The sequence below is a fragment of the Pteropus alecto genome, unplaced genomic scaffold (genome assembly GCF_000325575.1).
Source record: "Pteropus alecto unplaced genomic scaffold, ASM32557v1 scaffold7, whole genome shotgun sequence".
In the NCBI taxonomy this organism is placed as follows: Eukaryota; Metazoa; Chordata; class Mammalia; order Chiroptera; family Pteropodidae; genus Pteropus; species Pteropus alecto.
In genome coordinates this window covers 52,961,280-52,987,670 of record NW_006494614.1, presented here as the reverse complement: position 1 = coordinate 52,987,670, position 26,391 = coordinate 52,961,280, and the positions used below count along the sequence as shown (strand labels likewise).

General features: G+C 35.7%; 1 protein-coding gene across 3 annotated transcripts in view; it reads left to right on the top strand.

Annotated features, from left to right (window-relative positions):
* The window catches only part of DLG2 (discs large MAGUK scaffold protein 2), a 657,893-nt gene that overhangs the window by 607,911 nt on the left and 23,591 nt on the right, over window positions 1-26,391 (top strand). Inside the window, exon 16 of one of the 3 annotated variants that reach the window (XM_006926664.3) lies at window positions 25,869-25,968. The exons of the other annotated variants lie outside the window; for them this stretch is intronic. Coding sequence (XP_006926726.1) covers window positions 25,869-25,968 — 100 coding nt within the window. The remainder of the gene's footprint in view (window positions 1-25,868; window positions 25,969-26,391) is intronic. 3 annotated transcript variants of the gene reach the window in all.

Genomic DNA, 26,391 nt, shown 5'->3' with positions numbered 1-26,391 from the left:
AAAATTATCATGGTTAATTAGTCATGCCTAGCACAAGATTGGAACTTGTTCTCTATTTGAGGTCCCTGGATTCAATAATTTTAAAGTGCCTTCCAGTGGTAATACTCCATGAGCCTATGAATTAAGAAATAATGACCCAAAGTTTTCTAAATCCCATGAGAAAGATACATCAACGAGAAGACGCTTGTCCAGAAGCAGAAAGCAAAAGATAGAAGAAAGTGTGCTTAAGAAAGGAGATACAAACTATGTGGAGGATTGAGAAAGCTGCGTCAGGAGATGCCACTCAGTTTGAGCCAAGGACAAGAACTATGGAAATAAGTCAATGTTACACAGCTAGCAGGTGCAAAAGTCAGGTTTAAATTCATATCATTTTTACAGCAGAACATTTGTCCTTCCTATTTCTTCATACTGTACCTTATTCTGTTGGGAGTCAGAAGAAGGAGAGAGTTACCAACTGTGCCTTGAGTATGAGAGAAGCCTTCAAAGGGAAGGTGTTATTTGAACGAGATCTTGAAGTCTGAGTGTCAGTTAGCCATGCATAGGAAACAGCATGAACATGAAGGTGGAAACTGTAGGCACGTTGGAGTGAGGCTGAGCAAATCAGAGGCATCAGATGGATGGCATGGGTAGTGTGATACGAGTTGTAAAAAATAGGGCTGACAAGGATGGTGTGGAAGATCGGGAAGCTTGTGTGGAAAGCCTGGATATGAGCTTCAAAGCTCATTGAATTTTGAGAGCATCTGTGAGGAAATCTGAGGCTCTCCATTTGAAAATGCCCATGTGCCTTTACAAAGTCTGTGTATACACATGCAAAGATAAGTGGACAATTGTGTCAGTAACCCAGATAATTCCAGACTTTACAGACCCATAAAGTCAACATGGTCATCAGTTGAGATGGGTCTCCTTGAGAATTGTCTCAGTTCCTCATTGTAGCCAATTTTTCCTGAGACTATCAGCTAAGTTCCTAATGAGTTTCCATTCAAACTAGCCTCTGGTGAAAACTTAATCAGCCCCTTAATTTCCTTCTTTGTTCCTCTAACTTTTTTCATCAATTTCCTAATCAGCCATTCTGTTACTTCTTGAGGTGTTTAAGAAATTGCATAATCTTCAGAATCAAGTTATTCTCTATTGAAAAACCAATGAATACTTAGAGATCTATGCTAAATTTTGCTTTATTTTTATTTAAAAATCCTTATAATTTAAGGCAGGGAAATATATGTTAAAGAGAATATCAGAGAGTTATCAATAACTTTACTAAGTGTCATCAATGTGCAACGTAGAAGTGTCTCCAATGCTTTCTAAAGTAAGGCAGGCTATAGATAAATAACTAACTTGTTTAACCACAGGCTAGTACAAAATAAAGGTGGTAAATGTTATTCGAAGTAGTTGGAGTGTTCATTATACAACACCAAACGGCTTATATATATCTTTTAATCACAACAAAGACTTGAAGGAAAATTATTTATACCCTCTTTATAGATTTAAAGAAACTGAGGCTTAAAAAGATGAAGAAATCTGAGCCTACGTCTGACTGATTCTAAAACTCATAATCTATTTACTACAGCATGTTCTCTTCTTTATTAAAACCAGGTTACACTTGTGCATTTTAAGAAAAATAAAGAAGTAAATCAAATTGGATTTAACTTTGTCAAAGACTAACTTAGGCATAAACTTAAATCCTGAAAATAGGAAGCTGGTTTCCTCCATGATGTATACCTTTCTGGATGAAAAGCTTTCTGAAGCGAACTTGGGTTGCACACTTTCTCTAGTAAGGCCTGCCAGAACAAATGAGGGGACAGGTCTTGGCAAAACTGTTTATTCATTTATATAATAAGGTTTCTTAGATGTCATTATAAAGCAGCTTGCTGGGCAATGTGAACCAAGATGAGTAAGCCATGGTCAGTGTCCTGAGGGAGCTGAGATTCTAGGGGAAAGAATGAGTTCTCGCAGAGAGGAAATGGTGAATATTCTGCAGTTCAAAGGAAAAAGAGATTCTGGCACGAAAGCTGGGAGATTTTTAATTGGAGTAGAGGGAGGGGGCTTGAAGGGTTAGTAAAATTTGTAAGGGCAGGCAGTGGGGTAGGAATAGGATGGATACATAGGAAGTAAAACATGGTTTACTTTCATTGCAAACAACAGTTTATGAAGGAGAATGAAAGGATTCAACTGGAGAGTTAGACTCAAGTCAGTTCTGCTGCCTTACATTTTCCTGGAAACTTGTACTTTATCATGTAGACGGTGAAGAATTTGGAGAGTTATGACCAAACTAGACTTAATGGTTTCCTCTGGGCTTGCATGCTGAATATACCTGTATCGTTGCCCAAGTGTCACTCCCAGACAAAGGCCCAAACTTACTCATCTTTGTGCCCCTAGCACCTAGCATGGCATCCACAAGACAGACTCTGGCTCCTCCATCTACCCTTCTTAGAGGAAAAAGGAATGAATGATGAAAGTAGGTTTCAAAGAGACCAATCTGGCAACTGAGGGAAGGATAGATTGGAGGACACAGAGACTAGCAGTGACAGATGTTTGAACAGACATGGTTCTAGCCATTAGGAATCATAAAATATTCTGAGGAAATAACATGTTAGCAAATAACACAGAGAATCTGATAAGCGCCGAGTGAGAAGTGAGCCCAAGGTCTCAGGGTCTCATTTGAACTCAGACCTGGAATATGTAAGCTTCTCTTGGAGTTCATAGGAAAGTTCCTAGAAGAGATAATGTCCAAAGGAAAGCTTGAAGGATAAATAAAATCTGACCAGGTATTAAAGGATAGAAAGAATGTTGTAGAAGGGACAGCATGTAAAGCCAGGAAAGAACGCAAGCCCACTGTGCACTAGAAAGCCAAAGAAGCTTAATGTCGATTAAGTACAAAAGCATAAGTGCAAAACTGCATGTTTCAGCAGAGAAGGCAGAGCAAAATCAGGAGCCAGATCATGAGAGAGTGGAGAGTCTTTGCAGGATTTTAGCAGAGGTTAGAGTGCTCTACTGCTGGGTGGATTAAATTTCCAAAAAGAAGCAACCCTAGAAAGCAGGAGTCCATTTTAAAAATGCAGGTACAACACGGACTGGGACCATAGAGTAGATATAGAGAGGAAAGAAAGACCAGAAAATATTTACAAGGAAAAAAAGAATGTGTAGCCTAGAACACCTACATTAACATCAGCTGAGGCTCTTTTTAAAAATGGAGATGCCCAGCTCAACTCCAGTCCTGTGGAATCAGAATCCTTAGGGATGGAGATAGGAAAGCTGCATTTTTAACAAGCTTCCCAGGGATTTCTTTAGGCTGGCTAAAATTAGAGATACACAGGCATAGCAGAAAGATTTGGTAACAAACAGCATGACCAACTTCTCTCAGAGTTAGAATAACATATCTAAGCCTCAATTACCTCATAGGTAAAAACAGAAATTATATTAAAAGAGATAATATATGTAAAGTACCTAGAAATATCAGTCTATCTCTTTCCCACACACACACACCTCGAACACTACACGCCTCAAACACTCCCCTTTTAAAAGGCTAGAATGAGTAGTTTCCTAAAAGTACTCCTTCTTTAGGTCTCAAATCCCTTTGCACAGAGAAAAAGGAAGGGAGGGTTGCCTCAGTTTTGCCCTACACTCATTTACACAAGGAGGGGTTTTGACCATGCACTTGCCAACTTTGTGGTTGAGCAGGAAGGTAGAGGTGGCAGCAGGACTGCTCTCAGCCCCTAGCTCTGCCCCTGCCTTTGGCTAGAAGTCGGGGTTGTTTCTGAGTTCTCTGCCACATTGCGTGGCTGCCTGTGGGACTTGATCAGCACTTCTTGCACTGGAGAACCACTGCATTTCATTCCATGAGAGAATTACTCCACACATCTGTAGATTGCTTTTTTTTCTACTGGTTATTTTTATAAGCATTGCTCACTTTTGTTTCTTACGATAGCCCTGTAAGGTAAGTATTCCTAATATGCCCTCTTTACAGATGAGAAAACTGAAGCTTAGAAAAGATAAATAAATTACCCAAGCTCATAGAGCTAGTAAGTGGCAAAAATGGGCCCTTCATGATGACATATTCTTATGTGAGCAAAACAGAATAATTGATTCTTTAAGGCATTTCTATGTATGAACTAATTCTACGTGTTATTAGCACACCTAATTCTGTCTCTTCAATTAGTGATGCTGGGGCTAGAGTAATATAAATAGGAGATATATAATTTGTGATTATAAAATAATGAGTATAGTTTCATCAGATGAAGCTTTTGTTAAATTTTCTTCCTGCTGTTAACTTAGGATGTTAGGTATTATTCAGAAAACTTGGCTCAAATCCATTTCTACTTTGAAAGTTATTTGTGAATAAATTCAGATTCACTACAGGGCTTCCTTTAACCTGACTCTTTAAGGTAAAAGGCCGAGTCACACACCTCAGAGTTTGCATGTTTCACTTTGCCAAAATCTTTAACAAGCTCGAAGCTAAAATATCAATACTGAAAGATAAAGATGCATAAGTGACTGCCCAGTCATCTGACTTCCTCATTACAGTAATTACAGCCAGACTTTTAGCAAGCAAAAATAGTATATCGTTCCTCTTAACAACTGTGGCTTTATATTTGTTTATATGTGGGTAGAAAGTCTTTTTGTGTATGTGTGTATGAGACAGATCATGTAATGTCTGAAAAGTCAATAATAACTTTCAGTATGTTCCCAATATTCATAAAAATACCTAATTACTTTGTCTTTTTATTTTTAAAAAATAGGCTCTGAAATTAGACTTCTGGATTTTATTCTTATGTTTCCTAACTATGTGATCTAGAGCCAGTAGCTTCTTTTTCTGAGACTCTAATTTTTCAACTGTAATAATTAAATCTAGAGAATAGATTGCAAGTTCTTTGAAGTCAGGGAATGTGATTTATTTAGAGCCCAAAATAGTTCATGGCATTCAACCAATATATATTGAATTAAATAATATGAGAATAAGGAATATATATAAATTAGAAAGTACAGCATACACGTTTTTTGCTGCAGCTTGTGAATAGAGAACTGAACAATTTATCATTGCCTTTAGCAGAAGGTTCTTGTGATCTGAGTGTTATTTTTTTTTCATTTCAATAAATATGTTTTGGATTTCCCCTACATACAGGATATTGCCCTGAGGAGAGAGACAGACGAGTGAGGCCCACCTTTGCCATGACAGAGCTTACCTTTGTGTGTGTGTGCGCACGCGCTTATAATATGTATAGGCAAAGAAAGTTTAGTGAGAGATATGAGAGTATTAATGGAGATTCAAAGGGGAGAGAGGGCTTACTCTTTGTGAGAGCAATTAAGAAATGGTTTCAAAAAAAAAGGTAGCACTTAAACTAGGTCTGTGAGGATTGAGTAAGATTTCAACAACTATAGAATAATTGTATTTTACACTTAAAAAGCAGTAAAAGCAAAAGTAAAGGAGTAGAGATGTCCGGTGACCAGCAAGTATTATCACATTTGACTAGAACATAGAACACATGCCAGGGAGCAGTGGAGGAAGTAAGGCTGAAAACGTAGCTTGAGGCCCAATAGTAGAGGGTATTGAGTATTCCTTTAAGAAGTTTGAGGAAGCTATTCCTTCGGCCTCGGGAGACCCTTAAAAGTTATTTGGACAGAGCAGCGATGTTCATGAATGAAGAGACTGAATCTTGTATCTGGGAGGATGGATAGTGGGTACCTGAGAGAGACTGGAGTAGAGAGGCACAGGGGGCACAGAGGGCGGGGTTGGAGGGCATTGAAGGACTCAGGTCACATACAGAGGCCTCATCATAGGAATTGAAGGATGGCTGTAAATGGCAATGACATTTAGCAGAGAATGTTGAAAATGTCACCCATGAACATGTGGAGGATGATGAACGAGTTACTAACTGGTAGATAAAAGGGTTAAAGGCAAGTAGTGCAAAGTAACTGTGCCTACTAGGATGACAGTGGGAGAATGAACTTGGCAGAGCAAGGCCAGAAATTAAAATTGTATGTAAGCTTTTAGGGCTATCTTCAAGCAGATATATACCAACACCTGCCACCGCCACCACTCCTCGCATAGACTTGCCTTACCTGCCAACTAAAGTCTCCAGCATTAGGTAATTGCTATGTGCTGTTAGAAATTGACACCAATTTACACATGTACTGAAATAACCACAGAATTGAACTGAAAACCATCCCAGAGCAGAATCAATAAAATTGTCGCTAAAATAAACTTAAAAAAAAAAAAATGAAGCCAATTTTAGACCGAGTGCCAGGTTAAAAGCAAAACGATGATTATGATGGATCCAGTCCTCTGGGATGAAGAAATTTCTTGTGGATACTAGTAATAAGTCCTTATATTTGCAGAGCACTTTGATATATTATCCATTTCATAGAAGAAGAGCAGGGTCAGAGGAAATGAGTGACCTGTCCATAGTCACACAGCCATTTCCTTTGAAGAATATTCACATGAATATCGTTTCATTATTTAGCATAATTTACAAGGTGTCTTTCACTTCCAGCACTGTGCTAGCTCTGGGAGAAACAAAGATGTGTGAGCCTTTGACCTTGTTCTTGGCAAACACCGATGGTCTGGGAGAGATCTGAAATTCCTTGGAAGCTGGCACTTCGGATACATAGTTGTTTCTCTCAGACGGTGAAGAGACCTGGTACTGCGATCCTAGTACACTGTTGGCCATGTCATCGGAGACAAGCTACCTCTATAAGATAGGACTGATAAGAGGGATATAGTGAACTTGCTTCATTAAAATGTGAGATTAACCTAGAGACATGGTATGAAAGATATTAAGTCAGATCAAAATTACACTTCTCAAGGAAAACATTCACGTGTAGCTCACTTACTACCTGTCAATCATAATGTAATAAGCACCATGAACCTACCATCTAACATGAAAATATGAAACAACGAAAAGCATATGATGACTAAGGATTATGATTTATCACATTCTGTGCACTCGAGATACATTTAGGGGAAAAGAGGGAAAATAATGCTTTCCATGAAGCAAGAGTGATTGGTATGCGTAAGTGACAATGGGGAAGCTATGAGAACTATCCTTTATTTGTTAGCAGTGATAACTTATAATGCGAACAGTTTCCATTTATTTACAGAGTTCTGAGAATTTGGGGTGACACAACTACAAAGTAAGAGCTTTCCCAATGGCTGCCTCATATTTACTGCAAGCACTTGTCAGAATAAGTTAGAGCCTATCTCACTTGAAAAGAAGCGAAAAGCTCACAGATATGCCATTTGCCTTTCATGTTTTGACAGCTTTATGAATATTTGTATAAGACTACTCTACCACTTGTTGAAACTGGTATTTGGGCATCCTTGATCTGAGTGATTGTTTTTCCTGGAAGGCACCAAGAAGCCACTATTTCTCTCTGTAATTGGCTTGTGCTCACCTGTCATGAAGAATTAACATTTTAATGGGTTTGCAGCATGTGTTCAGTGTGAATGTGAGAGCTCATCACTCTTCATTCATGAGAAAGCATTCTGTGAACACCTTCCAGGCCCATAGGCCCTTTTAGAGGTAAAGTGCTAGGAGTATAAGCCCAAATTACAGTTTTTAAAATAAAAAACACAAATTTATGATTTATACTCAGTGGTGCTTTGTTAAAGGTGAGACACTCTCTTTTCCCCCCAACTGATCCCCAAGAGCTGACTGAACTTCCCCGTTTATCCGTGTAACAGGCAAAATTCATATTTAGTAAATAAGAGATTTGACTTTGATCAGTATTTATTTCTAAAATATGATAGCAATGTAACAAACATCTATTAAAGGTTATTAATAAGCCAGGCATTTTACTAAATAGAGTATAAGAATTTTTCTCATTAATCTTCGCAACAATACTATGAGAAGAGAACTATACAGAGAACTCTTTTCAAGAAAATAATTCTTCTGGTCTCCCCAGTATTGACTAAACATTTTTATGTTTATAAAATATATATAAACATAAAATTAATTCAAATATCTTATGTTTATAACTCTTATTATCTATAAAATTAAAGCAATTTTACAAATTAAATGTCATATATATTAGTACTTATATTTTATAGCCACAAAAATCAAACAAAGTTAATGTGATTGGTGATGTTTTAGTGATACTAAATCTTTATCCACAATGTAAACATGCAGGGGCTGCTGTGTGGAAGTTTCTTTGAATTGTACCTGCTGGGTGTCAGGTCTTCGAAGACTCAATTTTATCACCACTTTTTTCTACAGTACACCCACTAGCCAGCCCTTAGCACAGAGCTCGAAGAAGCTGTTAAATGAATAATTATAGATCTCAGTTATTATACTACAGATGCCCTCTTCTCTGCAGCTGAATCCAAACTTGGTTGTTTTCCATGCCTGTCTCACTATGCAAGGCTCAGCTATATTCTTCTGGCACTATCTGCAGATACCTCCATCCAGCCCCCATCCAAATTGAATTTGCTATTTTTAACCTACTGTGGGCTGAGAAACCCAAGAAACAAGCTTTTTATTTTTTTTTTCTTCATTTAATAGTAAGTAGGCTCTTCCCTCATGATGAAAGTGTGTAAAACTTTGATGGTTAGATTTTGTGACTTCTCCGTCGACTGCAAAATTCTTCTTCAGGGTTTTTTATAATCCAAACATTTGAAGTTGCTGATTGAATGATAAAGAATGGTTTCTGAACACTACATTTAATTTCTGTAGAAAAATTTGTAATGCTCATTTACTGCTTGATAATATATCGAACAGAAGTAGATACTCAGTAGCGCCATATGTAACTGAGGGCTTCTTAACGGTGCGAGCCAGAGCTGCCTCTTGAGTGTCTTTTCAGCCCTTCCTCTGAGCCCCACCCTCAATCTTAACAATCTATCCACAGGATTTGAGAAGGGTGGAAGGGAGAAGAGGTGGCTTTGCGCCCCCTGTTGGGCAAGTCTTTCCTCTACCTGAACCAACCTTTGCTATTTCTCCACCTGACAATCTACTCATTCTTTAATTTTCAGCTAAAATGGTGCCTCTGAAACTTCTCCAGCTTCCCCAGTGCCCGTTGCTCCCTCCTTAGTGCCCTCACAGCTTATTGTACATACTTCCATCATAGCAATTATTACACAGTGTGGTAATGATTTGCTTAAACTGCGAGCTCCTCACTTTGTGTTCCCAATATTATAGCCATACTATTGTAGAAGGGACAACGTGGGGAATGAAGACGCATCTCACATACCATTCGGCAAGAGCCAGCCTAAGAAGTGAGCTTTGGCCATTCCTCTTCCCAGAGAGTTGACTCCATCTAATTTGCACTCTTTCTAATTTGCATTTTCTAATTTTCAATTTCTAAATGACACTTTGCCATTGGAGCCTTGAGCATAACATTTGACAAAAACAAAAAAAACAGTAAATGCTTATGGAATGAATATAATCATTTATTGAGCATTTACCATGGCTAAGTCCTTATATGCCTGGTTGCATTTAGTACCACAATAGCCTGTGATGGAGTTACTAGAACCCCATTCCTCTGGAATCTTCGAGTAATGGATATTGTTGTCAAATGTAGTATCTTCTACTAGGATATGTACTCTTTGGCGCCTAAATGAGTATTGAGAATGAGTAAAGAGCAATAATGTTGTTTATTAAATGCTCTTTCCTAGGCACTGTACTAAGTGATGCAAGTGCATTTTCTCACAAGTGGAAAGCAATTGTTACGTGAATTTTATGTCCAAACAAAGTACAAAAATTGTCCCCTTGAACCAGGACTGTAGCAGGAGGAACAGAGAAAAAGTGACAGAAATGTACAAGTAAGGAATCAAGGATGATTGCAAAGTTTCTGGTTGATGTTGAGGGGAAAAAAATCCTCCCCAGGCACAAGAAGCATGCTCTATGGCTTTAAAATGACACAGAGTAACAATGGCAGACTCATGCAGTGATCCCTAGTGTTTAGTACAGAAATAACAATGAACTTGCTGGGCTGTGACATGAGCATGAATCAGAAAGGTATGTATGTGTGTGTGTGTGTGTGTGTGTGTGTGTGAGAGAGAGAGAGAGAGAGACAGACACAGACACAGACACAGACACAGACACAGACACAGACACAGACACAGACACAGAGAAAGAAATTATTTTAAAAGAAGTGTTCAAGATTTTGAAGGTGTTTCTGTTCCCCTGAGGTATGTGTATGTGTTTTCAGGATTTTTACCTCTGCACTTGAAAATCTTAGAAGAATTCAAATCCTAATCAAGTGAAATATCTGTACTTCTCTCCCCTAAAAATGAACCACCGAGAAATCCATGGGCCATTCACATCTCTCTAGAACTATGATACACTCCTCTAATGGGCTCTGCTTGTCTTAGAAAACACAGTCCACATAGCATAACATATAGCATAGGAAATGCATCTCAAAGGAAATGCATAGATGGAAGGTGCAGTGTGAATGAGACAAAAGTGCCCAAGACAGAAACCACCTCTCTAATCACGTCATATGACATAACTCGCGGTGAGAGTCCTAACCCCTGTGACTCATACTGCTAAAAAGGAACTATTAACTGAGGGCCCAGCAGTCTAAGCTGTAATGAATTTGTCTCCACTTGTGAGTAACCCTTCCTTCCATTCAAGCCAGAGGTGAGAATTATTTGATAAGGTATAACTTTACAAAGAATACTATTTATTATTGTACTTTACTTGTTGGTTTGCCCTCAATTACTCCTGAGATATAATTGCCTCAAGTGACCTCTTGTGCTCTAGGTCTGAAGTTGACATCAGATAGTTGCAGACAGAGCAAACTGTCAGTTCATGAAATTGAGTCATCTAAGAGGGTGAAGCTGAGTACCTCTCTTAGCTGAAGGAGGAAGGAGAAGCAGAGAACAGGCAGCGGGAAGAAGAGGAGACATCTTCACAACATGAAGAACCTTTTAGATCATCTCATTGATCTCTCCTATTGACAGAAGAGGGAGCTGATGAGCAGGGAGGGAAAGTGCCTTTCCTAAGCTCATAGAGATAAGAAGGGCCAGAACCTGCAGGTAGTCTCTCCTCTGAGTTTCCATAGCACGCATAGCTTAGATATTTGCCTACTGTAGACAGTAAGCCCCACAAACAAAGCAAGTTACCTCTCAGAGTCTCATCTGTTACCAGTAGTAATGATGATCATCATCATCATAATGATGATGGTGATGATGCAACAAATCAAAACTGCAATGAGATATCACCTCACATCTGTTAGACTGCCTATTATCAAAAAGACAAGAAATTACAGGTGTTAGTAAGGATGTGGAGAAAAGGGAACACTTGTGCACTTTTGGTGGGATCATAAATTGGTGCAGCCACTATAGAAAACAGTATGGCAGTGCCTCAAAAAATTAAAAATGCAACTACCATATGATCCAACAACTCCACTTCTAGATATTTATCAAAAAAACACAAAAACATTAAGTCAAAGAGATATATGCACCCCATGTTCATTGCAGCATTATTTACAATAGCCAAGATATGAAAACAACCTAAGTGTCTATCAGTGGATGAATAGATAAAAATATCTGTGATATATATATGGGAAAGAATATATGGAACAAAGAAATATTCAGTCATAAAAGAGAATGAAACCTCGCCCTTTGTGACAACATAGATAGACCTCGGAGACATTATGCTAAGTAAAATAAGTCAGACAGAGAAAAGCAAATACTGTATGAACTCTGTTATACAGTATGTGGGATCTTAAAAAAAAAAAAAGAAAGAAAGAAAAAGTACATAGATACGAAGAACATATTGGTAGATGCCAGAGGTGGGGTATAGGGAGTGAGGAAAATGGGTGAAAAGGGTCAAAAGGTAAAATTTAAAAATAAATAAGTAAATAAATATTCCCAGAGAATGTACATTAAAGTAGGCCTCAGAAAAATAAAATAAAATAAGGGGGAAAAATAAAACAATAAAATGTTTTAAAAAATTTAAAATATTTTTTTAAAAAATAAAAAATAAGCATAAATAAAATAACAAAAGGGCTTTTATTTCAGATGATGATGATGTGAAGTAAGTATTATTATAATCAAGGTACAGATAAGGAAAATGAATTCCAGAAAAGGTTAAATAACTAGCCGCAAGGCCACACAGCCCGTAAATTGGATCAAACTTACTAGCAAGAAAAACTCTCAAACAGAAAATGAGCCTATCAGAGAAGCAATATGCCTGCCCGGGCCTGTCTGATCCCAGGCCTGGGCTTTTATCTCTTCTTCCCTGTGCATGCTCCTTACTTAGCAAATGCCTGGGAGTATACAGTGATGCTGACTTCACGCCGTACCATCACATGCCTTCATTTGAACAAACCAAATTGTGAAATACACTCATTGGTCTCTCCCTTCCTGTCTGCAATAGGATATAGCATGGGTACCCTGCCACGGACAACTACCTATCAGCCAATCCCTCATGCAGACAATACTGCTTAAACAAGTACTATTCTTGGCCCTGGAAAATTGCAAACAGAAAATAAAATCATGAAGTTTAGGCTCTAGAGACTGAGAGAACTGAGTTTGAATCTAGTTCAGTCACGTATCAGCAAGTTACCTCTCTCATTCTCAGTTTTCTTATTTGCATACGTATATTAATATGGGCAGGTTGTGTGAGTGTGTAAGACAGAGAGAGAGCTGGGGAGGAGGGGATCCAGTGAGATAATTAGTACAAAATGTTTAACAAGATGCACACTAACAATGGCACAGAGAAAGAACTCAATAAATATTAGTTGCTATCACTATCATTGATGAGTTTACATTCTAACTGGAGAAAGACACACTTTGAATTGTCAGAGAACAGTCAAGAACCCTGCCTAACTCCTTTCACTGGTAGCATAATCTCCCTCTCTTTCTTCCTATTTCTCTTGGTGAACGATGGTCTATTCTTTAACATATAGTTCACATTTCTCCTCTTGCTCCCCTCCACAGCAGAATTTTTTTGCCTTCCTGATGCTTCTTTAGTACCTTGCACACAGTCTCACATTGTTCTAGTAACTTAGGAATCTGTCACTGAATTGTGAGGTCCTTTAGAGTTTACTGTAGCTCCAGCTCCTAGCACAGACCTGGTTCACATATGCTCAGTACATATTTGTTGCAAGAATAAATGCATATAACTGCCCAGGGTAGAGGAGCTTGAAATAGCTAGAAAAGCCTCTGTCAGGAGGTCCATGAGAGATGAGTAACTGCAAAAGTGCTTGGACAGACAGCAATGGAAATGGGGAAAGATGGAACATTCTGTACTTTCCATTGGTGTAGATCAACGTATGGACTTGAGTGAGAGTCTTTTCCTCACGCAGGTAAATCAGTTTATAGCTTTTCTTCTGGCTAAATAGGGGCCACATCATATTTATGGTAGATGTGTAGACAAGACAGTGAAGACTGACCTGAGGGATTGCCAAAAAGGAGAGAAGCCCTTGGGGAAGCTGGGAAGAAATGGCTTTTTTTTGAAGAAATGAAATTAAGGAGCGACATGTTCCCTGCAAATAGTGTATTACTTCATACTAATAGAAAGCATTCAGTGTTCTTATAGCCCCTAGAGAACCCATCACAGAAATCTCATTATCTGAAATATTTGAAAAGAATAAAGCAACAGAGATTATGTTTCAGATACAAAGTATAATATTCCACAGGATGTAATTTGCCTGGAGAAGTTCTCAGCCATGGTCATTATTATGACTATATGCTGAAAGCAGAGTAGATTGCATACTTGGAATCTTTGCAGGCAATCATAGAAAAGGCAGTATTGAGTAGTGAAGAGCTCATCTCTAGAGCCAATTGTTTGTTTATGAAACTTGGTTCATGACTTGTAGCCATGTAAACCCTGACCGAGTGACTCAAATTCTCTATACCTCAGTTTCCTTATGTGTAAAATGTGGACACAATTTATAGCCACTAAATAGGAGAGGATGATATGTGCAAAGCACTCATGGTAATCTATGTAAATCACTTTAAAAAGTACCTGCCAGTAGGTAAGCATTTAACAAATGTTAGTTTTTTTTAAATGCCATTATGATTGCCAAGTACCTGTTATTGATTTTGCTGCATGCATTGTTCTGAGGCTCTGTTGGAAGTGCAAAGGAAAATTGTAAGATGAGATACTGGTACAGAGTTAGGCTGAAGATGAAACAAAAAATCTCATATCAATAAGGCAACTAGGAAACTTAAATCTTAAACAGGACGACTCCAGGTGATGAGAAGGGAAGAGTCCTAGAATAGTCAGAGAAGCCTAACCTGGTGAGTGCTCAATTAAGTCTCATTAAAGATAATTAAGATTGGATATCATTAAGATCAAGATATTATCAGGTATTTTGTCAAACTCAAGTTTGGAGGGGGTTAAAAAATCATAGAAATAAAAGGACCCTCTCAATTATCAATGCAAAATAGAAAGGGGAAAAAAAGGAATTTTTAAAGATTGACCTTGAATGACGTTTCAAAATTTGAGAACGATAGAGATAAAAGAAACCTCAGAGATCAGCTGGCCTAAGCAGCTTGTTTCAGAGGTGGAGAAACAGGCCCAGAGTTGTGACCTGCCCAAGTCACACTGGAAACCCAGGTCTCCTCATTCTCCTCAGTCTGATTCTTGGCTCCCAGTGGACATTTTTTGACTTCTGCCTCCTGAAAGGCATTCTTCTTGTCCAACACCCATCAACTAGTTGGACTTTTACCTATGAGTCCTAGAAATTTTGCTGGCCAGAGTTTGTTAGTAGGGGGAAAAGGTGAGAAATTGGCAGTGTGACCAACATCTGATCCACTCAACTGTTCAGACCCCCATTTCTCTAACACATAGAAATTTAAAACTAATTTCACTTGTCCTAATGACGAGAATATCTTGAAAATGAGGAAAGCAGGGAATAAAGGTTTTGGATTTTTGCTTCTTTGTTTGGTGTTGTTTTCAAATCCTATGGGTTGTTGTATAAACGATAGCATTTTGTGGCTTCAGGATGAACTTCTGAATAACCCTAGAATTATGAATCCATTAATTGGAGTCACATAGCCTGGCAATTTCATTTGGCGTATACCACAGAAAATGATGCATAAATTGACAGAGAATGACAAATTATCAGATGTATTACTAAATTTTATTATTTCTAGCACTAATCATAAATATCAATATCTATTTAAATGAAGACTAAATTGCTAAGAGCTTGGCACATAGAAGGACCTAGTAGCATTCAATTAATAAATTTATGAATGAATTAAGTAAATAATGAAAAATTATAAATTTATTAATAAATAAATGTGTGACCACCTAGCCAACAGCAGCATGAAGGTACCATCAGCTGCAATAAACCTGAAAAAAAAAAAAACATTTCAATTTTTTCCAACAACTGCAGCTATGACCCAGTGACCACACAAATAAAGTTTCAAGTTGGCAAGGTAGGACAGACTGTGGAAGAAACTCACATGTAGTAGGCAACGCAGTGCAACAGCACCACCTTTGGTGTTTGATTCTCTGATGCTTTCATTCCCCCAATTTGAGGTCATGTCCTCATTCATGCTGGAAGACTTTGAAGCTTAGCAAATAGATTCATACTAAACCTAGTCTACTAAAGCCCTGTATCCAGAATGATAGCACCCCTCCTCCCCCAACCTCTTCGTGCCATTTAGAGAATGCCTGTCAACAGCAATAGATGATGGATAAAATCAAAATCTTCCTTTTCAATTGCTTGGAGGAGTGCTGGCACAATATTTCTGAGCTACTCAGGAATAATAGTTAGACCAGTGATTTTAATATGTCTCTAGATAGGATGTCCTGAATTATAAATATATTATTTTCAAAATTTGTATTGTCTTATAGATTTATATTTTAATGTAATGGTAATATAAGTTTATACTTTTGTGAGAAATAATCTCTCTTGGAAAAGTCTTCAAGCAAAGAATTTGATAAGGAAAGATCAGAGCTTAATCTCCCGGTTGTAGGATGTATAAATATTCTCTTATAATTTGATTAAATAAATCTTGTTCTTGGCTAACAGACTTTAAATGTAGCTTTTTCACAGAAGCCTTACATTATAATGGGGTGATTAGGAGAGTGTTGGGGATGTTAGTAGGGGGAATAAAAGCGGTCAAGATACATCATTGGGACCAATAGTATATTAAGAGTAAATGGCTGCTGGTGGAAATGTCAATTACTACAGATCATTTTGAAAGCAATTTGGCAACATGTCAAAAAATTTTAACTATTCCTAATTTTCAATCCAATAATTCAACTTCTAGAAATCTATTCCAAGGAAATAATTTGAAATACAAAAGTGTTATATTCATTGCAACATAGAGTACTTAAAAAATGCAAAATTACAGAAGTGTCCGACAATATAGGAATAGCCAATTGTGGTAAATCCACTTTATGAAATATTAAGTTGTTTTTATGTTTACAAGATATATTGATTTATAGTCTTCTTTTCTTATGATGTCTTTTCTAGTTTTGATATCTGGGTAATAGCGTTCTCATAGAATGAGTTGAAAAGCATTCTCTCTTCTATCTTTTGGAAGAGTTTCTGAAGAATTGGTATTTTTTCATTTTTTTAATGTTTAGTCTAATCTACTAGTGAAACCACCTAGCCTATGCATTGTTCATAGTATTCCCTTATAATTCTTTTTTGTTTCTTGCAAGGTCAGTAATAATGTCTCCTTTTAGTTCTAATTTTAGTACTCTCTCTTTTTCTCTTGGTCAGTCTAGCTAATGGTTTACCAATTTAATAATCTTTCAAAGAACCAACTTTTGGTTTTATTGATTTTTCTGTTTTTCTATTCTCCAGTCATTAATTTCTGCTCTAATCTTTATTCTTGCTTTTTACTACTTGCTTTAGATTTAGTTCAGTTTTCTTTTTTCAATATCTAAAAGAAGAAGGTTAGATTATTGATTCGAGATTTTTTTTTGACAGGCATTTTTAATTTCTAAAAATTTCTAAGTGCCACCGCTTTAGCTGTATCTCATAAATTTATGTATCTTGTATCTTTATTTTCATTTATCTAAAAGTATTTACTGTTTTCCTTGCAATTTCTTCTTTGATCCATTCTTTAATTTCAAGAGTGTTTGTTTTTTTTAATTTTCATATGTTTGGGATTTCTCAAATTTCTTTTGTTAATTGCTCATTTCAGTTCATTGTTATGCATTTATTTAAGCTGATGCTTCCAAAGAATCTAATGATGTGGGAAAATGCTACTGTTGCTGTTAAAATAATTGGCTCCTTTTTATTGAGCTTTACCAAGCGTCAAGCATTATGATAAGTGCTTTTTATACGTTATCACATTTAACTACTCACAACTGAGGCTCGGAGATTAAATAACATTCCTAAGGTCATACAGCTCAATTCCAATGTCCTTTCTCATAACACTTTACTATATGTTATAATAGTAAATAAAAGCAAATTAGAATTTTTAATTCTATTGACCATATAACACAACTACATTTAAACAATAAAATTTCTTAAAAACAAAAATACTAAAGGTGATTTGTTTCTCAGTACTAGGATTAACAAACTAACCTTTTTAATTAGGAAAAGAAACAGGAAAAAAATAGAAAAAAAATTAAATAGTAAATTTCTTTGAAGCTATGAATACTACTAATATCTTTTAAACTTTTCCATTATTCAATTAAGAACCACAGAGCTGAAAATGTGAACTATGCAAAAATACGTACAGCAAATAGCTGTATTTTTATTACTCGCAATAAACGGCAACTGAAACTAAATCAGATTATTGAGCATAGAATTATGAGATAAAATTCATGAGAAAATCAAATTCTGAGAAATAATAACTACAGAGAAATGCAATTTAAAATATTATTCATTTGGCTATGGTTCTTATTCTTCCATTATTCCTCTCCTTTTTCTACGGATGTTTGTTATTCCTCCTCCCCACTCCTTTTTCTTCTTTTTTTTTCCCCACAAGTTTCTACTCATATTTCTAATGGAAATCATCACTCAATGCTTTGGTGTATGAATTTATTTGATGAATATTTATTGAGTATCTACTATGCTCTAGATACTGGAGATATAGAAATAAAAGTGATGTGGTACCTGCTCTGAGATCATAATGTGGTAGAAAAGAAATATGTAAAAATGAGGGGCATTCATTGTGACAGCATTGGGTAGAACACCTGAGCATAACCTTAAAGATGTGTCATGTCCAAGAGATGGACCAAGGGGAAAAGGTTTTTATAACCGCCACCCAAGTAAAGCTGTAAAAGATGTATCTATGTACATTTAGGAGAGTACCCTGAGCTAGAAATATATTTCTAGCTGATTTGATTTCTACCACCATCATTTGGTTTTGCCTGGTCCAGAACTTCTTATAATTGGAATCATACATAAATAAGTACTCTTTTATGTCTGCCTTCTAACACTTAGCATAATACTTTTCAGATTCATTCATGTTGTTGCTTGTATCAGGCACTCAATTTTTTTTGTAGCCGAATAGTTTTTCACTATATCAATATAATATAGTTTATCAGTTTACCTATTGTTGGACATTAGTGTTATTTCCAGTTTGGAGCAATTATGAACATTCTTATATACACCATTTTGTGGACAGATTTTTTTTCCCTTGAGTAAATATCCAAGGGTGAATTTCTGTATCATAGGTTAGCTACATAATTCACTTTATAAGAAACTGCTAAACTATTTTTCAAACTGACTATACCATTTTGCATTCCCACCAACAGTTTATTCAAGAATTGCAATTGCTTCACATCCTTACCAATATCGACTATTGTTAGTCTTGTTCATGTTATCTATTCTAGTGAGTATGAAGTGGTATCTTGCTTTGGCTTTAATTTACATTTTTCTGATGACTCATGATGTTTCTCATATGTTTATTGGCCATTTGCATATCTTATGTTGTGTGTTCAATCAAGTTTTTTGCCCATTTTTTGTTAGGTAGTTTTTCTTTTTATTGTACATTATAAAAGGTTTTTCAATATTCTGAATAAAGTCTTTTGTCACATACATGCATTGTAAATATTGTTTCACAGTCTGTAGCTTGCTTTTTCTTTTTCTTAATGACCTCTTTTGAAAGCAAAATGTTTTAACTTTGATTAGATCCAATTTACCACTTTTTAAAATTATTATTTGTGATTTTATGTTCTATCCAAGTAATCTTTGCAAATATATTCTATATTCTGATTACAAATATATTCTATGTTTTCTTCTAGAAATTTTATAGTTTGAGCTTTTACATTTAGGCCTGCAATCTATCTCTAGATAATTTTAGTGTATGGTATAAATTTTGAGTCAAATTTAATTATTATGAAAAATTTCAAACATATAAAAATGTAGAAAGAATAAAATTATGAACCTCTTGTACGTATTATTCAACTTCGACAATTACCTACTCATGGTTAACCTTGTTTTATATTTTCTCATGTATATGAGAATATATATAATATATATATCTATCCTCTGAACTATTTTAAAAGGAAGTTGTAGAATTTATAACATTTTTTGTTCTGATCCAGAATTCAATCCAGAACCATACATTGCATTGCATTTGTCCTATTTCCTTAACCTCCTTAATCTAGGGTGGTTCCTTAGCTTTTAATGTTTTTCATGACATTGAGATATTTTAAGAGGATGTCTCTTAATTTTAACTTGCTGGATTGTTTCTTTATGGTTCACTTCAACTAATGCATTTTTGGTAGGAATACTACATAAGTAATATTTTGTACTTCTCAATATTTCCCATCAGGAGGCACATGGTGTCAAGTTATCCCACTATTTGATGATGCTAAATTTGATCTTTTGGTTAAGGTGGTATCTGCCAGATTATTCCCCTATAGAGGCAAATTTCCCCTTCTTATTAATAATTAAATAATCTGGAAGGAGATAAATGTCTTGTTCTCTAACACATTTTCGATCAATAGTTTTAGCAGCCATCGATGACTCTTGCCTGAATTATTATTATGATAGTTGAAAAATAGTGATTTCCTGACTTTATCATTTCTTCTATAGTTATTAGTTGGCATTCTACTGTATTTCTCTTGCTCCCCATTTTTAATTACCTAAGTTAGGTGTTCATGCTAATCTTCCAATACTCATGAATTTCTTTTTTAATTTGAAATGTTATGCAGTTATTTTAATATTGAGATTGTCTAGATTTGGCTAGTGTGACTCCTTTTAAACTAGCTTCACTGTCCTTTTGATAAGTCACCATTAGTTTTAGGTTTTTTAATTCTGTATTGTTTTGTGTTTGTGTTTAGTACTTCTTACTTTCCAGTCCAACAAAATGTTTCGGACTCATTATACTTTCCCTGCTCTGAAATCAGCCATTTCTCAAAAAAATACTAGTTCCTTTTCATGGCAAATGGTATTTAGAAGACAAAATCTGAGCACCAGGTATGCTTTCTGCTACTGGGTATCATTACATCTAAGTTCTTTTGATGGAAGAGAGGAAATAAACTTTTTTAGAAAATCATAAGTTTATACCAGATGCTTCTAATTACTATTAACCAGCAAAAGATTATTCCTCTCCGTCTCCAATCCCACATTTGTGCTTCACCCTTCACTCACAATGGCAACCTGTTTCCCAGCAACATCCATATATTTACTCATTGTCTCCTTACTCACATACCAAACGGTTTCAGAAGTCAGCTAACTTTAAACCTGGTAAGTGAAGTTTAAAGTTTCTTTACAATTCTGTGTTTAGAATGTATTCTGAGGGTAAATAGAGTACAATGTTCCTCTCATATTTTTTGAAGAAGTCTAATGTGTCAAATTGTTTTAACTGTAAGTATTTCAACATGACATGCCCGCAAATGCCATAATCACACATAAAAATTAACAATTATTGGATCAACAAATATCCACTCTTTTTTCAAGCCTCTAATTGGCTCACAAATATCATAAATGTGTTATTGTTCTTTGTTGTTTTACAGTTTGTTTGTTTGAACCAGAAATGAAGTTTATTGAAACCGGTTGATCCATCTTAGGTCTCTTCTGATCTTCTGCTTTTTGTTTGTTTTCTTTTAATTTTTATATTTAAGAAACCAGGTCATTTGTCTTCTGGAGTTTGCTCCAGATTTTTCTTATAGTATAATTTATAGTGTTTCTCTGTCCTCTTTGTTTCTGTAAACTGGTCGTTGCATAGAGAGGTTTGATTACTCAGATTCATTGGGGAGAAGAGGGTTTTGTTTTCTTCTGTTTCTTTTTCTTTCTTTCTTTTTTTCTTTGAGAATAGAGATTTACAGAACTAGTTTGTAGTAATATTTTGTTCTCCCATCAAGAAATACGTATCATCTGATTGTCTTTTTGTGTGTGTGATGTGACCAGCTGTTGATGCTCAATGACTCGATCCGTTAATTCTTAAGACTGAAAAAGGAACCTTTTTTGAATTAGACAATCTTAGAGATGCCACATATGTGTATACGTACATCCATATAGACACATTTCTAGGAACAGATATATTTGAAGCCAACTCTTGTTTTTCTCTTAACAAACTCTTTGTCTCATTATTACTTGTTCTTAAACCACTCTTGTTTTAAATTCTTTTTTTCTGTCTAAAACAAGATATGTATATTACAAGGCAGTGTCCTAAATTTATAGTAACAATTTTCCAAAGGGAATACAGTTATTTTAGAGGAGAGGAGACAATAATGAATTAAGAGGAAAGAAGCATTTATAAAAAATAAGGAGGCCACCAAAAAGGTGTGTCTGGTCTTGGTATAAATTTAAATGTAAATTCTGCCTAGTGAACATTCATATCATGAAGGTGATATTTTAGAGCTATGAAACATTTGCAGCTTGAAAAACTAGAACAGGAGGATGAAAACAAAAACTGAAACATATCCATAGTTAAAAAGTTTTCTGGATGAGAAGGATAAAAATACATCAAGATTTATGTTTTTCTTCTTGTTTTGTTTCCTTTCTTTCTTCTTGAAGTGTGTATGTTATCTTAAGCCAGTTTACCAATGCCATCACATCTTGGGGTCAGTTGGGCAATTTTATGCCATTTGACTTAATAATTTAGAGATTCTGAGTGACAGTGATAATATGCTAACTTCTGTATGAGTGTTTTAATGTCTGTCACAACATGAAAGGTATTCATTTAAAAAAGACACAACAGAATCAGATAAACAGCCATGTGCATCTGATTGCAAAGGTTGAGGAGGGTTGTTTCCTCTCATTTAATTAAAGATAAAAATATTTACTCTTATCCCATGGTGTGGGGTTTGGGAGAAGGGTTCCTTTTTTTATGACCTTATTGAGATATAATTCACATAATATACAAGTCACCCCTTTAAAGTGTACAATTCAGAGTATATTCATAAGGTTATGCAACCATCAGCACATTATAATTGTAGAACATATTTATCTCCCCTAAAGCTAACCCCATTAGCTGAAACTTACCACTCTGAATCCCCCACCTCAGCCCTCACCTTTTAATTGCTAGTCATACCGTGTCTCACTGAAATACTTTTCTTTTTACATTATCATCAGAATAAGAACAATAGAATTGACCCCTCAAAAACATGAATGGGTATCAAAAAATTGTAACAAGGTAACCCACAAAAATATCGTTGAAGCCAATAATCTGATGGCTTAAATAAGTAATTGCCAAGCAGTGAAGCTGTAGGAATGATGACAGATTGTGGTATCACTTACAAGAGTCAAATGCTAACAATTTTAAATATAAACTTGAAAAAGTCTTAGGTTACAGAAATCTGTCCCACTCATTAGAAGAGAAATATTTGCATCCAGGAATATTTCCAAATTCAAATATGACTTCACTGCTCCCCAACTGTGTGACTCTGGGCAAGAAACAGAATATTTGTAAATGTCAGTTTCCTCATCTGTAATATGAGAGTAATGATGGTTTCAACCTCATGAAATTACGGTGGAGGTTAGCATATGTAAAGATTTTAGAACCAAGCCTGGCGCATAATAATTGCTCAATAAACAGTTATTGTTGTTTTATCACTTTTGTTTGTATGATTCAATTCAGGTCAAATTCCAAAATGGAATTAGACATGCCAACTTGCCACATGTGATTGGTATTTTTTAAACCCTATTCAAAAACAATTTCCGGCCATGAAAGCGAGGGATCGTGATTTAAGATACTGTAAAGTAGAGAAGAAATAACATTGATCGAGTATGATTAATAGAGCTGTAAACCAGCCTTTAGTTGCTTTAGAGTCATGGGCTCTAGAAATAGTAAAAGTGCTAATTTATTATTCTCACCTAACACTCGTGTAACAGATTTTCCTTTTCTAAATTAAGAGGAAAATTAATAGTAACAAAAAAAAGGTTATGTAATTGTATTAAACATGTCTAATAAAAAATAAGAATAGTGTTAGAGCATCATAAACTACATATAACCTCTTATAGTCTAAATGCTTATCTAAGACCCTAATATGTGACTTTTAAATATGTGAGTGTGAACTAAAGTTGTGATTTGGTTTTGTGTCTGTAAATATAAGGCAGTGCAACCGCCAATTATTCTATTACGTTTTCTTTAACTCCCATACAAAATGGCTTTGGGTAATAAGACTGATATGTTAGATGATTTTATTTTTGAGGAATTGTTATGTAGTTTCTGTTCTTTAAAAAAGTGTGGTGCTAAATATTATGTCCCAATCAGATGACTCATGATACACACACTTTCATTCTTGGGAAATGTTAACACATTACAGTCCCTGCTTTGAAAAAAAAAATAAGAATTAATCACAAGCAACACATTTTTCTTTTCCTTTGACCCCGTGAGACAATTTAAATGATATGGTTTGCATGTGGCCACATTTTGGCTCTCAGAGGCCTCCACATTGTCCATCTGTGTCAACATTTTAATCCCAGGCTTTACTCCTTTGGCATTGTTTTGTATTTGCATGAAAATCTGTAAATTTTTTTTTTGCATGACAAGTCATCCGTAATGTTGAAGTCAAACGTCTAACATATCTTGCAATGTCATGTGTCATTAATTCTTACATGGTATTTTTTTCTTTTATTTTCAGTTATTGAAATTTAAATATGCTTGAAATGTAAAAGTGGCATGAAACTGGAGTGATGCAAGAATATTTAATGTTCCATTAAGAACTTATCATTTTTTAACTGGAAAAATTGGGAGGGGGGAGTTTCCACCCTTGTCTTTAAACACCAATCCTCAATCACAAATTATGATAAAACTATATTGAACGTAAGTGCTGTCAGCAGAGTAATAAACTCTGAAGTGATACTCCTTTTTTCCCTAAGAATATATTTCTACTTCTTGAATATGAATTATAAAATGCATCCCTTAACTTCGAAAATTATTAAATATTTGATTTATTGTTTTTCTTAAAGCTTTTTTAATGATAATTAAAATTAAACTCCCTTGACTTTGGTGAAAGTTTCTAGTAACTGAAAAAGCAATGAATTACTGAATGATAGCAGCAACATCTTAGTGCTTTAACATTTCCTAAATGAACGTGATGACCAAAATGGATGTTCGATATAGCAATAGGTGAATTATGGTACCAACCTCATTGACAACACCATTTTGTCAAGCTTCAAATCCATAAAGGCACATAACTGATTCTCACCAACAGGCCAAAATACACACCTCTAAACAAATGCTTTTGCTTCTAAGCAGTCACCTCGCTGGCTCTACATTTATTTCTACCAGCTGCCATTGATAAAACTGTTTTAGAATACCCCTTGTCAAATTACCTTTAGAGTCTATTATATTCATTGTAATACCTATGTGGTAACATGTCTTGTTCCTTGGAGAACAGCCCTCAGAGCCAAATTAGTCAAATAAGGTTGACAGTCAAACTGGCAAAACATATTTTTTAAATAAGTAAGTATGAAATTACTAAGACTTGCGTGGCTTATAGCTTATAAAATGAATGAACAAATTTCCCAAAGAAGAACCCCAAGCATTTACATAACAGCAACAGTGGGAATAAATGAAATTTTCTTGAGTCTTCTAGACAAGAATCTTATATTCACTTGAATGAATAAGTTCTAATATATGTATTATATTATGTGTATATGTATTATTTTAAATTCAGCATCATTTAAGTGAATGGAATGGTTTACATTTTTAAGGATAGCCCTTCTATTATTTTTTACTATATTAGAATATAGATAATTAACCATCATATCTCTCTTGCTTGAGTTAATATCAACTTAATACTTCTTTAGTAACAATCTTAACAGATTTTTGGTTGACTGTGTCCTGGCTGTCACTAGCTAGCTCTGTGATATCGGCAAGGGACTCAACCTCTCTGACCTCTGGCCCGCTGTCTATGAATGAGGGCTTGGGGCTCAATTATTGTCAAAATCTCTTTTGAATGAGAATATGATACTATAGTTATCTGTGTATGAAACAGCTATAATTATCACATATCATAAATCTCCACACATCTCTTGTGGTTTTAATTAAATCCAAGCTGAAGTAAATCAAATTCAACTTATTTAAAAAGACAACTAGACGCTGATGTCTAGGTCAAGTAAAAATCTTTCCTACCTGATGATGATGATGATGATGATGATGATGATGACGATGATGATGGTAAAGACAGCATTTACTTTCCTACTGCCTTATGTGAGTCTCACAACTTAAGAGCTGCTATCATCATCCTCATTATGCAGATGAAGAAGTTAGAGGTTCAGAGAGATTCAGTTACCTGTCTAAGGTGATGGACTAGCAAATTGTAGAGCCAATCAGTCTAGTTCTTCTGCTTGCAATTTAATACTCTTTTCCTCCATCATCATGTATCTGTGACCAGTCTTTTAATTAGGAGATGATTTTTCCAGGATGTCATTGTTCAGAATTTACAATCCTTGAAAATAAAATCTGCCTTTAGGGATCCTCCGGCCCCTCTTTAAACTATCCACTTGCGTCACTGCAGCTCTCTCTGCTTTTACAAACTAGTTGTTTTGTCAGCATGAGTGTGACAACAATTAGACGTCCCCTGTTTTTGCCCCATGCCTTTTCTCCTTCACAGTCATTCAATGACAAGCGTAAAAAGAGCTTCATCTTTTCACGAAAATTCCCATTCTACAAGAACAAGGAGCAGAGTGAGCAGGAAACCAGTGATCCCGAACGTAAGTAGATTCTCAAAGAGAATGTCACATGCAACACAAGAGAAAAAAATCCTTCACGGGCAACACGCATGATGTAGGCTCCCCCACGCCACACGCCTAGGCAAACAAACACAGCAGGTAGGCAGGTCAGGGCTTACTACTGTGACCAGTGTTTGTCTGCAGTCTGGATCCTTCCTTTGACGTGGCTCTTCTTTGCAGAATGCATTGGAGAGCGACTTGGGGAAGCTGGGACTTCCAAACAGCATTGATCTGTGACCAGGACTGGGTCTGATTTGCCTTTCCTATCATGCAACTCTCTAGGGCTTGAGACAAATTCTATTTTGGACAGAAATATTGGATTCCATTGCTATATATATTTTTTGGAATGCTAGCTAATTGGGAGCGATTAAATTCCTATTGATCACTAGCATTTGCGCTCTTTCC